This window comes from Mastigoproctus giganteus, chromosome 9 (genome assembly GCF_048544385.1).
Source record: "Mastigoproctus giganteus isolate SK-2022 chromosome 9, ASM4854438v1, whole genome shotgun sequence".
NCBI classification, from domain to species: domain Eukaryota; kingdom Metazoa; phylum Arthropoda; class Arachnida; order Uropygi; family Thelyphonidae; genus Mastigoproctus; species Mastigoproctus giganteus.
The window spans coordinates 138,735,769-138,751,369 of NC_143583.1; the positions used below are offsets into that span (position 1 = coordinate 138,735,769).

General features: G+C 36.0%; 1 protein-coding gene across 4 annotated transcripts in view; it reads left to right on the forward strand.

The window, feature by feature from the left end:
* Nucleotides 1-15,601, forward strand: part of LOC150080768 (plexin-A2-like) — a 1,384,718-nt gene that overhangs the window by 1,159,883 nt on the left and 209,234 nt on the right. For all 4 annotated transcript variants that reach the window (XM_090381170.1, XM_090381171.1, XM_090381172.1 and 1 more), the window contains one exon: nt 7,208-7,338. In XM_090381170.1, coding sequence (XP_090237296.1) covers nt 7,208-7,338 — 131 coding nt within the window. The remainder of the gene's footprint in view (nt 1-7,207; nt 7,339-15,601) is intronic.

Here is a 15,601-nt window from a genome sequence, read left to right on the forward strand (position 1 = left end):
TGAAAGAGTACAATATTAAAAGACATTTCACTACTAAACATTCCGTATATGGTGCCAATTCAACTCCGGAAGCGAGAAAGAAAACTGCTGATGGATTGATTCAAAATTTATCTAGACAACAAAATGTGTTTATGCGGATAACTAAGAAACAAGAAGCTACTGTAGAGGTAAGTTTTGTTATTTCTCGTATAATTGAAAAAAAGCAACAATCTTTTTTGTGATGGAGACTATATTAAAGAATGTATGTCTGAAGCTTGTGGAATTATATGTCCTGACATTAAACACAAATTTGAGAATGTAAGTTTATCTCGGCTAACCGTAGTAAGAAGAATTGAATGTATCGATACAAATTTGAATGAGCAGTTATTATCAGTATTAGAATCCATAACATGGTACTCAATAGCTCTCGACGAAAGTAATGACCAAAAGAATACTGCGCAGTTATTAATTTTCATACGTGGATGTACCTCTAATTTTGAAATTATTGAAGAGCTTCTTTCAATGGAATCTTTTAAAGACCAAACAACAGGCTGATGTACAGTATTTGAAAAAGTTGAAAAATGCTTAACAAGATATAATTTACAATGGAATAAAATGGTAAGCGTAACAACTGACGAAGCACCAAGTTTGACAGGTAAAAATGTAGGACCGTTAAAGAAAATTTGGGATAAAATTTGTGAAAATTATCCTGATTATAATTTAATTACAATTCATTGTATTATACATCGACAAGTATTATGTAAAAATGTGTTAAAAGTTGAATGTGTCACATCTTGTATCATTAAACTAGTAAATTTAATATGATCGAGGGGCCTGAAACACAGACAATTCGTTCATTTTCTTCAAGATATTGAATCAGAGTACACAGATATTCCTTATCATAGCCAAATTCGATGGCTTAGCTTAGGAAAAATTCTTCGGCGAGTATGGGATCTTAAAGATGACATCGTTATATTTTTTAAACTGAAAAATATTATGGACTTTCCCGAATTGACTGATAATAACTGGATTTGTCATTTTGCGTTTACCGTGGACATCGTGACACACTTAAATACTTTCAACACCGTGTTACAAGGGAAAAATTTATCCGCCCATGATATGGTAAAAAGTTTGAATGGATTTCAATTAAAACTCCATTTGTTCCTTCGACATTTATTGATTAACAAGGTTTAACACTTTCCAACCATGAAGTTGCTGAAGATTCCAGAAAATGAGTTTGAAAAATATTGTGAAATTATCGACGCTTTGAATGACGACTTTTCACGAAGATTTGACGACTTCCAAAAAAATTGAGACAAGTTTGGCAATAGTGCGCGACCCATTTTCAATAGAAATTGGTAGTGCACAGAGTCAACTACAGCTTCAGATTATAGATCTGCAGTGTGATACTGATTTAAGGGAATTGCGCCGTCGTGAGGAAATCTGTAAATTTTACTCTTAATTTGAACAAATTCGACGAACTTAAAGATTTTGCCCGAAAAATGTTGGTTAATTTTGGATCAACCTACATATGTGAACAAACATTTTCCATCATGAATCTAAATAAAAATTCTTTACGATTTAAGAATCTCAACTACAAAATTAACACCCAAAATTAAAAAAAATGTTAAAAGATGTAAAACAGTTCCATTCATCTCATTAAATCCTTGGTTGTTAGGGAATAATTTTTTTATGTTATATTTCTCTTTCATGATAACAAATAATATATATATCTAAAAATAGTATTTTACGTGAGGCCCTCCTTCTTTTTGAATTCCTATTGTGGCCCTTCAGCCCAAACGTTTGCCCAGGCCTGCTATAGTAGAACCCTGAGCTGAATTTGCATGTTACCTCAGAGTGAACTTAAATGAATTTAACTATGTATAAAAAAAAAATAAAAAATAAAGTGATACACTGTTATTTGCAAGCCGGTGGGTACAAGTTTTTTACGCCGTAAGACACCAAGAATATACGTGGCACTAAATATGACAATTACCTCAGGGGCTCACACCTGGTGAGTATGGGCTTGGCACACCCAGGGTCCTGAGCTGGATATCATCATTCTTCTCTTTCTTGGTGATTCCTTTCTACTTCTCTCTCTCTCTTTCAGGGTAACTCGGGAATATTTTTGCTGGTGCAGTATAAGCCTCGGGCTTCCTTGCACCATATGGCTATTAATAATAATAATAATAATAATAATAATTACATTGAACCAATGGGTTCAGAAAACAAATTTTCGAAATTAATTATGCTTATCGCTTTCTTGAAGTGGTATTTCAGGTAAGCGATTATCTGCATGTTTCTCTTTGCGTTAACTTAGATTTGATTGGCTAATTGATTAATTATTTATTTATATTTATTTTTACCATATCCATCACATAGGGGGCACCACATTATTTTGACGACTATTACATTATGTCCTGGATACGGTAAATATGTAGTATGTATTATATATTTAATCTTATTTTAATCATTAAATTACGTTCTCTGTTGGGTCAACGATGATTAATATATGCTTACATTTATAATTTACTTATATTTTCTTACTTTTGATTCTAAAATTTCTTAACTTTTTAATTACTATATTTGATTTATATTTGGCCTATATTGGTTTATATTTGGTTTAGATTTAAATTACTTAGCATATATTGATCATTACAGAAACAGAGAACCTCTTGTCGTTTTTTGCCTTCAGTCTGAGTGGTTGGCGCCAGTTGAAGTCAACTGGATTGTGGGTAAAAAGCGATAATAAATTTTTTTTTTTTTTTTTGTGTTTTCTTAAATCCCTGAATGTATTATTTTATTGATTTACTTTTCTATTATTTTCTATTATCTTTAATATTTTATATATATATATATATATATATATACAGTGAAACTTCCCTTTAACGGACAGCCATGGGGAACGAAAATGTGTCCGTTAGAGAGAAGTGTCCGCTAACAAGAAGTCTGAGGGAGAGAAAAAAAAAAGAAAGGAAGAAAAATCGTTAAACGTTTAATGTAAAATTAAATTAAAAAATATACAGATTTTGAACAATATTTTTGTAAATAATATACAATTACATACACAAGAGATAAAGAAAAATCGTTAAACGTTTAATGTAAAATTAAATTAAATTATATACAGATTTTGCACAATATTTTTGTAAATAATATACATACAATTGTGCTATGCATATTATGACTTTATCTTAAGAAAAATACATACAGTAATCACTTATTTTCTTCTGCACCTTCTTCCGGCTGATAATTTTGTTTTCAACATTTGTTTGGAGTGAAGAAACCATCGAAAGTCCTTCAGTATCTTCTTCAGCGGCGAAAAACATTTTTAAACGATTGATTTGTATGAGCGCTTCTTCTATTTTCATCGGTGGTTCGTCGTTAATGTTTTTCGACAGAATGACCTCCTTCCATTTCTTCATCCTCATGAGGAACGTCTTGAAAAATATCGATGATAATGTCGTTGATATCTATAGCACCATCTTCTGTAGTGAGGTTAGAGTCTATATCTTTGTAGCTAGGGTCACTTGTAGCTGAAATATCGTACATTATCAATAGATGTTGAAGTTCTTGTTCTTCTTGGTGCTCCACATTGCTGTTCACAACTTCAATTTTTGCGTTTGAGAAGCCAGACTTTACAAAACAGTTCACGACAGTTTGTTTTCTAACTGCGTTTACTGAAGAGCAAATCCATTGAATCGCATCTAGGATGCTGATTTTCTTTGCATGGTCACTCGCACATGTTACATCGTTCATGTTTGCAGTGAGATGTCTTAAAACACGTTTTCTGTAGTGAAGTTTAAATTTTTTTATTATCCTTTGATCCAAGGGCTGACACTATGCAGATGTGTTTGGTGGCCGAAAAATGATTTGAATGTTGGACAATTCAATGTGTGGGTGAGATGCAGCATTATCCATGAAAAGAATAATTTTTCTGTTTTGACGAATCATGTTTTGGTTAAAGTGACTTATCCATTCGTTCATGATATCTCGTGTCATCCACGGTTTTTTATTAGACTTCCAGTCAACATTCAAAAGATTCAACTTTATGCCCTTGAAACAACGAGGATTTTGTGGTTTTCCTATAACAAGAGGTTGTTCAAAGTCTCCCAGCATATTTGTATACAATAGTACAGTCAAGCGTTTATTAGAAATTTTTCCGCCCTGGCACTTTTCGTTTTTTAGACTCATTGTTTTTTCAGGAAGAGCTTTAAAAAAACAACTCTGTTTCGTCACAGTTGTAAATATCCTTAGCTTCAAAATCACGACATAAATCTTCCAATTTGACGGTCCACTCTGTTAGAACCCCAGTATCAACAGATCCACCTTCACCACTTACGGTTTTCCAAGAAATTTTATGCCAAGTTTTGAACTTGTCTAGCCATCCCACAGAAGCTTTGAACTCATTTACTCCCCTTTTCCCTAATAATAGGCCCATTAATGGGAATTTTTTTAGCACGTTTCGCGACAAAACCACTCATACGTAACATTGTCAATTTGAAGTCCAACAGTTTTCGGGAATGATTTTTGAACCTGATCATTTCCGTGTTGCTAAAATTGTTTGAGCAGTTCATTTTTTTTTTTTTTTTTTCTTTTGGATGTCGCTTACCTGCGTCTTCCCGATTTTGAATTTTGCAGCAAGATTGCGAATACCATTTTTTTGCCGATCATACGCATTAATGAGTTCGACTCATTTTTAAAGTTAAATGTTTACGAGAAGACATTGTGCACTTCACACGACACTGAACAAAACTGAAACTGAAAAGACGAAAGGCCAACCATATTCCCCCCCCCCCTGCACACACCGAATTCATCAGAAGTTTTACACGTGCCTTAAAATTCTTGAAAAAAGGGTTTAGAACCGCGGCGTAAACCTTGATAAAATTCAGAGAATCGGAAATAGAAAATAAACACACGATTGTGGCAATACGTTGAAGAAATGTTCCTAGAAAAATGGCCGTGAGCTCGCCCGCTGTCCGTTATAGGGAGATCAAATTAAGTGCTAATCTAAACGAAACAGTGCAGATTGCCTGTCCGTGTCCATTACAGAGAATGTCCGCTAGACAGAAGCTGCAAACACGTTAAAACCAATAGAGGTGAGTTGGGGAATTTGAAAATGTCCGTTAAAGAGAGGTGTCCGTTAGGAGAAGTTTCACTGTATATATATATATATATATTTTTTTTTTTTTTTTTTACTACTTTGATATATTCCTTGGAGCTACTTAAGTCTTTTTCTATGGCATGTAACTACTCGTAGTTATTGTGCCTATTGCAATGTATCTCTTCATGTATGTGGTACTGTATTTCACATATGCACCCTGCACAGGTGCTCCTGTGTAGGGTGAAAATGCTAGATTGTTTCTACCAACTAAGGCAGAGCATTCTAAGAAACAACTCCTCCCCTCCCATAAACTTTGCAGGTCCCTCCAATCTCCAAAGTTGTAGTGGAACCAAAAATGTAAAGTAAGAAAGGCATAAAATCAGATTTAGGTAGTCCTTCGACACTTGTAGAGTTAATAAGGCTCTCGTCATGTAAATCCTCCTATTGTGTCTCAGCTGAATTGCTGACCCAATAACATTCTAACCTACCTTGTAAAATTTTTCTAGCATAACCTTATGTTTTGTGATCAAGTCCCCAGTTTGTTTTTGTTTAATGTTGTTATATCATGCATACATAACCACATGCCTCTTAATACATTATATAAAGTGCAAATTGATTATTTTACTAACCAGTTGTCAGTTTTTAAGAACTGACAACTGGCTAGTAGCATCATCAATTCTTTCACCATTGAAACAGAATGTTAGCATGGTGAAAGAATTACTGGTTCTGTTCCATCTATCTTTATTACAGAATAAATTGTTTCCCTAACAATTGAGCCTCTTACCCACTCAACAATAAAATTACCTCATTTAGATCCAAAGAAGTCTGCAAACTGGTAATCAATCACTAGGGCATCATCTTTCAGAAGAGCATCACTTGAGTAACCGTTGGGATCCCAGATTTGTTACAGGCCATTCAGTCTCTTCCAACAGTGTGGCGAATTTCAATTGAAGTTGAAATTTGGCATACCATTAGAAGAGGCTTAGTACCATTAGCACACAAAAGCACCATTAGAAAAAGGTTTCACCTATATGCTGCAATGCATACAAACAAACAGTGGAACTCACAGGTGAACCACCAAAGGCAGCCTGTCCCAAAGCTATGCCATCCTGTGCTTACCATTATAGGGGGGGGGGATTTTTTTAAAAATTAATCTAGATAAAGTTAAATTTAAAATACAAAAAAAGGAATATATTCAATGAAACCAAACTTCTCGTGCTAGTTGTGCTGATTTCTATCAAAACTGATAAAAAAAATTGTCTGATTACTTATGTCAAGTGATAATATTCCATTTTTCCTTAAAATTTGCTAATGTTTAGCATGGAAGTACATATTTTAAGGTGTATTAGTCAGCTTCCCCACTATAAATAAACTAACACAGAATTTTCACAGTGAGTTTCATGCAAACAGGTTGCATTCAGCACTCTTCTTTAGTAGGCAAGAATTTATTTTAAATATGCTGTGATTTTAACAACTGTAAGTTCTTACACATTTCTGTAAGACATTACAAAAATAAAAGTTATTACCATTAGCAGTAATATTTCACTGATTTTAAAGTAGCAATTAAGCTTAATATGTTAATTTAAAGCAAAATGTGGCATTCTGACTTATTTTTACCCAAGGAATATATTATTTGTTGTAAAACGCTTTGTGGTTTTTTTAATTCAAATTCAAAAACAATCCATTTATGAGTGGTGCATTTTCAAATGCACCTATACTAAGTAATAGTGCATCTGTGTATCTATATGTATCAGTTTTCCTGATGTGGACTTTTGCTAACCTTAAACACAGACTTTCATTAACCCTGAATATTTCGTATAAGTAGCAATAATAGATTTTTTTTTTATATAGTCTAGCTTTTTTCTTGAATATAATCAGTGCTAATTGATTAGGCCTAATTTACCCTGAAGCATGTATTGAAATTCCCTTTAAAATGTGTTTATTGCAAAACATTTTTAAGCTTTCTGATTTTCTTCTGATTGAGAACAAATTTGTATTAAAAGTTTTGTGTTTCTAATTTTTAATGGGAAATACACAAAATATGGTGCTGTGGATTTAATATGAATGGAAAAGACATTACAGAAAACTATGGATACTAAAATTTGCTCCATTTCTCTAAATTTTTAGCTTGATCCTGTTAAGAGACCTTACATCGAGAAAGGACTTAGGTTATTTGGCCAGCTAATCCTAAACAAAACATTTATCCTGCTGTTCATCCGTACACTTGAATCTAATCGTTACTTCTCAATGAAAGATAGGTAAGTTATCAATATATTTTGAAAGAAAACTAATGAAATAAATTTAGTAGTGAATACTTGTTTTTCTGAGCATAGTGAGTTGTATATAAATATAACAGTTTGACAGTTATTTTCATTTTACAAGCAAGTATGATATGAAGTTTTCTGAGCAGTACAGACAGGCTGCCAGAGCAGCTCATGGGCTCTTGTTGTTGATATACAGGAATTCTGCTATCAGGGATAAGGAGGTGATTATCCCCTTGTATAAGGCAGTGGTCAGGCCACACTTTGAGTACGACATACAGGTTTGGAGGCCTCATTTTAGGAAAGATGTAGAGCTGCTGGAATGAGCACAGATTGGCAACGAGATTGGTAAAGGGAGCAAAGGGTTGCTCTTACCAAGAAAGGCTTACCAAGCCTTTCTTGGTAAATCTGAAAATTGCAGCTTCTGGAGGCTTAGTCTTTGGGATAATCTGATTAATGTGTATAAGGCCTTGAATGGTTTGAGCAAGTTCAATGCTGATGGGATTCTTCCTCTTGCTCAGATTGCTCACCTGAAGGGACGTAAATTCAAATTGAGGAAAGGCAGTTGTAGAATAGATGTGCAGAAATTTGCCTTTAGTGGGTGGTTGATTGCTGGAACAAACTTTCATCTGTCATTGTAGAAATTGAAAGCTTAAATAAATTCAAGGATGGGTAAAATGGCAAGTTTTTTTTTTTTTTTTTTGATGATGCCACATAAGCTTGCTTTCTTGCATTATATGCCTCTGCTAATGCAAGTAGAAGAGATGGCTTCCAAATTCAGGCATTATACAGAACCATAGACTAAGCTTATTTACTCTGGTTCTTGTGTTTATTCAAGCAGGAGAGGTTAATGGAATTCCCTCTTCCCTGAAATAAAAAAGGAATTGAGTATGGGCATTCATGAAATATTTTTAAATTAAAAAGAGGAACTTTGATTCATTCATTCACTAAAGTTTGAACACTGCTATTGTTTTTAATTCCATATAACCCTAAGAATCATATTTGCAGCCCTGTTAAAATTTTATTTCCCGTCAGGATTGTTTTTAAAATGCAAATAACAAATGTGACTAATGTCCTGTATGTTTTTTATTTTATTGTGATGTTAGTCCATATGCAGAGATATAGGTCTATTAACAAGCCTATTTACAAAGGGAAAACTTATTTCAAGAAGTAATATTGTTATTCTTTCATAACGTGCCACACGATCCTTGTAGTCATCCTGACAGTTACTAATTTTTACAAAAGTGAGGTGAAAGAGTTGCTAACTTTCTCAATTCAAGCACAGTAACAATTTTTATTGTTTGGATGCCTGTTCCACTTATGAAGAGATGGAAAGCCATCGAAATCATGTAAGAGTGGTGTTGTGACCAACAGTACTCTTATATAATGATTATTTACAAGCTATATTTATGATAAATGAACTAATCTTCTATTAGATTAAAATTGTTTGACATTTTTATAGCATGCCATTAAAAATTACACACAGAAATAGTGTGACGCACCATTTCTGTGTGTAATTCTTTGGTATACCATTAAAAATCACACAGAGCAAGTGTCACATGTGAAAAGTCACCCAGTATCATGTGTTTGCCTAATTTGCATAAAGAAAAATTCCATTAAGCAAACATATGATATTAGTAAAAGACATTTCTATGTGGGACAAGCATTTTAAAAAGTATGTGTATGAGGATTATTCAAAAATTAATGCTAACATTTACTATATAAAATATAAACCGACTGAACATAATTTAATGTAATAATCTATCCTGAATGGTGTTTATCTTTAATGTTTTGTTGGAAATATAGAACATGCACAATGCAGATGATGGGAGAGGGTGGAGAAGGGGGGGGGATTATTGGGGGATCAACTCAATGCTACCATGGGGTAAAAGTGTGCCTACATCACTCAGCATGCATTATGGCTGAGTCCAGGTCAAGCAGTATGCAAAGATGTGCTGTCTTATGTGCAAAGAAATGAAATTGACAAATGAGCAGAAATTATACACATGTATTGTCGTATGCAAATTGCGTGAGAATCAAATTGTATGCAGGCAAAGAATATTTTAAGAAGGGAATTCGTGATCATAGTCAACATGCTGGAGAATGACTCAAACAACGGCTATTTCTATAAAAAATCAATAAATGGGGTGTTACTTATAAAGCTATTTTACCAATCAATAACAGTGCACCACAGTACTGAGAGTTTTGCTTGATGAAATAATTCTTTAAAAAAAAATGAACCAAAAATCTAAGGATTCATTCTGGTTATGGAAATATGCAATGCACACAAGGAAAGAAACCTGTTCCTATGTGTGCGTGTGCGCACACACACACACACACACACCATTGAAATCAGAAGAGTGAAGTATGATCTAGCAGTGCATTTGCTGCAGCCTGATGTTTGGGTTTGTCATTACATGGTCTGTAAAGTGTTATGAAATGTTATGTGATGTTACCCTTACAGAATTCAACATACATAGCAACTTCTCACTATTGATGTAAGTGCACAGTTGGCATTTGAAATTATATAAAGATAAATATCCATGAAACATCTTCTAGACAGATAAAGCACTTTTTTTTTTTTTTTTTTATATGGGCAAAGTAGAATAATTTCCTTAGTACATAAAGTGCCTTAATGCACCAATAAAAACAAACCAAACCAAGATAAAGTGCCAAAAGTTATCATATGGTGGATTTACTGAATTTATGATGATTAGTCTATACTTTTTTTTGAAGGAAACGCCCAAGCAGTCCTTGTGGCACATTCTGTGAGTTGATGCTACTGTCATTGACTTCTTATGAACTTTCATTTCACCTCTGCAATAACAAAAATCTTCAGACTATAGCATGATGCACAATGGCACACCATGACACATTCCTAAGGACACTGGTTCTTAGGACTCATTTCTCTGATGAAAGAGTGATAAGCTACAGTGTTGGCCAGGTAGCTACCATGTTCACAAGACATGACCCACTTTAACTTTTGGCTGTGGGGCTATCTAAAGTCTAATATTCATCATGCAAACATATGCTTATTAGTAGATGTGAAAGCCAGCACTACAGGGCATGTAAGCAGCATTGTGCCAGATATGTTATCCTTCACTACTAGCACATTGAAAATGATGGATGACATAGGGAGAGAGAGAGAGACCTTTGGTAAATGGCTGATGCTAGTGCCACATTTTCTAATGGTGCTGTTATTTTGAAACTTATTTTCTAGTAAATTTCTTTTCCCAATCTGTATTGTACATATAGATGATGGCAATAAAGTTCATGGACTGGTGATGTTGCAGTCATGTTCAGTGATTACAAAAATAAATAAAGTGGTATGCTGTAGTTCAAAACATCCTCCAGCAGATATTAGGTATGTTCGGGGTCTGATGGCACCTGGGATTTCTCCCATCTCCGCGTATGTTCTCTGTATCGGACAAGCCAGAGATTTAAAAGTGTGTGGGATATGTACTGTGTAGTTTGTTGTGCCCATTGTTCGTCCGGCCTGTTAGCCGCCGGGCCCCTAGTGAGACCCGACGTTACCAATACCTGCCACAGGGAGGCCGGCCGGTGTTACCAATATTTGTACTCTGGCTGGTCTTGCCACTTACTTTCCTGGGATTTTAGTGGCTAGGACCAAAAAAATCGAGGTTGATATTAGTGATACTTTACAAGTTAGTATTAATATTGCGCGACGTGGGGCTGTGCGGTGAAAGTGAGTTTTAAAAACCAAATAGGTTCGGGCAAGAATTTTGATGTTCTCTTTTGATATGTAGGGCTAAACGCTGTGCAAGACAAAAGTTTGGGGGGGGGGGATGAAGACTGGGGGGAAGAAATTGGAAATAAGGGGCCGACAGAGTAGATGGCCCCTGCAGGTAGTGAGGCATGCCCGTGCCCCACCAGAGTGAAAAAATTGGGGAGGCAAGGAGAGGCAAGCCTCTCCTCCCCAGGAGTTTGGAAAGAAAGATCCGCTCAAGAGAGTGCGGATTTGGGTCGCCAATAGGCTGTTCCGGCGGGAGAGTGCCACGTATGTCGTCTCCATCAGTTTGCAGGCCCTAAAAAATTTGGCCGTTGAGTCTCATCTAGGTGGGACACTAATAGGGGGTTAAATCTGGATGTCATCCTTCCAGACTGCATGTGGTCTGGGGCTTATTTTCTGGTCATTATCTTGGGGTCATAATCAAGTCAACTGGCTGTCCATTATGGGGTTTTATCCCTTCCGTGATGTTTTGCTAGTCCTTACACTACCTAGTGGTATTTTCCAGTAGGTTGACAGGTAGTAGTAGTAGTAGTAGTAGGGAGGTATGTGATACAAGAAAGCAAGTTTGTGCCATCAGCAAAAAAAAAAAAAAAAAAAAACATTTCACACATCCGTTCCCTCTAAATGTTTGTCCAGTTCCTCCTTCAATTTATTTAAGCTATCAACTTTTATAAAACAACAGATGAAAGTTTGTTCCATCAATCAACTACTCACTGGCTAAAGGCAAATTTCTGCACATCTATTCTACAACTGTCTATCCTCAATTTGAATTTATGCCCCCATAGGTTCTTAATCAGAGTAAGTGGAAGAATCCCATCAGAATTCAACGTGCTCAACAAACTACAAGGCCTTATACACCTCAATCAGATCACCTTGCAGGTGCCTAGTCAGAAGTTAAGCCTCTCTTGGTAAGAGGATCCCTTCATTCCCCTCACCAATCTTGTTGCCCTTCTCTGTACACACTCGAGCAAATCTACATCCTTCCTAAAATGAGGCCACCAAAACATGGCCTAACCATTGCCTTATACAAAGGGATAATCACATCCTTTTCCCTACTAGCAAAATTCCTGTTTAACATTGACAATACCCCATGACCTGCTCTGGCAGCCTGTCTGCACTGCCCTGAAAATTTAATATCTGACTGCACAATTACTCCCAGGTCTTTCATTTTCTACCACCCTAAGTGTAGTGCCGCACAGTTGGTACGTTTTCTTTGGGGGTTACTTCTACCCATATGTAGTACTTTGCATTTGTCAATGTTAAACTTCAGTTACCACTTCTCAGCCCATCTGCCCAACTTTTCTAGATCCTCTTGCAGTAGCACACTGCCATTACTATCATTAACAACCCTGCTAACCTTTGTATCATCTGCAAACTTCGACACTAAGCCTGATATACCTTCATCAATATCATTGATAAATATACAAAACAACAGTGGGCCTAACACCAAACCTTGGGGGACTCCACAAAGAGCAGTGTCCATTGATTACCACTCTGTCTCCTCCCACTCAACCACCCTTTTATCCATTGTAGCAACTTGTCCTTAGTACCATACTGCTCCAATTTGCACAGTAGTCTTCCATCTGCAACAGTATCAAAAGCTTTCCTGAAATTCAAGTATATGATATCAAACTATTTTTTGCATCCAGTTCCTTTGTAACCACATCATAGTATCCAATCAAATTTATCAGACAAGACTTTCCTTTAACAAACCCATGCTGTGTCTGAATTATTATTGTAGCCATGTCTAGATGATCCTGCAATGTATCTTTAACCAGTGACTGCATTATTTTCCCTGGAACAGAAGTTATACTAAGTGGTCTGTAATTTCTCGTGTCATCCTTAGATCCCCTTTTGTGAAGTGGGGAAACATTTGCACATCTCCAGTCCATGGGTACTTTTCCTGAGTCCAAGGATGCTCTCATAATTATGGCTAGGGGTTTGTTTACTTCCTTTGCTGCCTCCTTAATATGACTGGATAGATCCCATCCACCCTAGGTGCCTTTCTTATGTTTAACTTCAACAATTTCTCCTCCACTTTGCTCTCGGTTATTACAAAATCATTAAGCACCCTGTTGGTTTGATAAACTTCTAGCATTCTCCTACATTAATAATTCCTCGTGTGAATGTAGATGCAAAATACTCATTCAGATTGTCAGCTATCTGAGCAGGATCATCAACAGTCAAACCATCAATATCAAGCGGATGATCTGGTTCATCCCCTTCCTTCTAGAGTTTATATAACTAAAGATGTTCTTGCTGTTTCTCTTAGCATCCTTCACCAAAGATTAATCTGCCTTCACTTGTCTAACTTCCTTCGTGACTTGATTACAGACTAGCTTATATCAACCATAGGCTTCTTGTTGTTGTTGCTATTTGGTTTTTAGGAGCATTAGCAACTAAGGCCATATTGCTCCAAGGATATGCGGTCATTCCCTGACCTTTCTGCATCCTCCATATTTGGTGGTCACGGTCTCGAACCCCAGTCTAATCAAGAAGCATGTGCTATGCACTGCCGCTCCTGCCCACCTGGCTACGACGGCGCCCCATAGGCTTCTGTGTCGCCTGATAATTTATATGCATACCATGTATTTTTTTCTCTGCCATGAGTCTCATTAGTTTGTCTGACCTCCATTTAAGCCTAAACCTTGAAGAGTATTTCTTAATCAGTATGAAAAGCCTAGTAACTTCCATGATTACTTCCTTCGATGTTTTCCATTTAGAATTTGCTGTTGGAAACATCATCAGTTGGTCCCACTGTGTAGAATTTAAAAACTGAATGCGACCACTATAGTCACCTCTATGAAAGCAGAAACCCTTCCCTTTACCCCTGATGGTAGTTACATCTTTATGTAAATCCCACATCAGTACACTGTGATCACTACCATCTAGTGGTTCCTTTATCTGCAAATTCTTAATGCATGAATAATCATTGCTTATAACCAGATCAAGAGTTATGCTCTCTGGTTGCTTCTCTAACATGTTGCTGTAGAAAACAATCATCCAGTAAATCCACAAAAGTCTTGCTGGTGTGCAGGCAACCAACCCACAAGTTCCAGTCATCCAGTAGAGAATATTTTGTTTTCAGTTTCATGCAATACAGGGAACAGTTTCCAAGTGTTAACATTCTCATATTATGCAAAATAAGTAAGTTAATCAATTCTTTATTTTGAGAGGTCTACAGATTTCCTCTGTGCTGGTAGAGTCCGGGAAGTTAAAATCCTCCATTATAAGACAATCTGATTTACTGGCCCACTCTATTCCTCTGTACAGTTGTTCATTGTGCTCATCAGGGTCATTAGGCCTATAACACACTCCTGCTCTCATTTTTGCTTTTCCAGTGCTTATGTCACTCCAAACTGACTCAACATTGCACTGGCCATATATATCAACTGGATGCACTTCCTTAGATTTTGTGTGTTTCTTAACTAACAGCCTTACCCCTCCTCCCTTCCCACTCTGTGTATCCTTCCTGTACACATTGTACTCCACAAATTCTAATTCTACACTGCTTCTGTGTGACACCGCGTCTCTGATATTCCAAGAATATTTGCCTTTGATGTCTTGAGCAGCACTTCAAATTCATCAAATTTATTTGCTATACTTCTAGCATTGGTGTACATGCAAGTATCCATGCACCTATTCTTAGTTACCCTAACACAGCCCATGTATTTATTTGTTTCATGACTCTCAAGAGACCCTGAACTCCTCAGCACCCCACCCTCCAGACTGCTGCTCATTCTAATCGAAGCAATGCAAGAATCATTTTCACCTCTGCCTGCAGCTACTGTTAACCTTCGTCTGTGAATCCCCCAAACTAGCAGTTTTCCACTCCACCTTAACGCTGCCTCGAAAGCATCAGCAAACACTCTTGCATTCCTGCTATTTAAGTGTATCCCATCCCTGTAGAAGCAATCTCTCCTGTTAACAAGCACAGACCATGCTGAGAACAGTTCTCCATGAGTCTTGCACAATCTTTCCAGGGCCGAATTAATTGACAAGTTGCGAGTAACAACCAGTTTTATTAGTAACATTTAACAAAGTTTAATGAAATCTTTGTTAATTTTGATTATTCTTTTTTCTTATGTAAACACTAGAAGGAAGGTAATCACAATGGTCCACTTGATATCAACGGTTTACCTTTTAATTATCCTGCTCAGGTTTCTGACAAACTGAATATGAATTTTACATCTACATTAACACATGAATTAGATAGTATGAACAAGAGCTATAATGCTCAATACGTTCTACATTGATATCAGTATTTGTAAAATAATAAGAGAAGTTTACGCCTCAATATAGTACGTAGAACACTTCCGTATGATACTCTCCAGAAATTAAAACGAAAAAATTGAAAAACTTACATTAAAGTAACAAATAATTAAAAATCAATTTAACACAATTTAATGCAATTAAAAGTAAGAAGATTAATTAAAAGAATGTTAACGAAAAAATTGCAAAACGATTTTCCTTCCTGAAGCTGACAACGCTTTTCGACCATATGTCGTG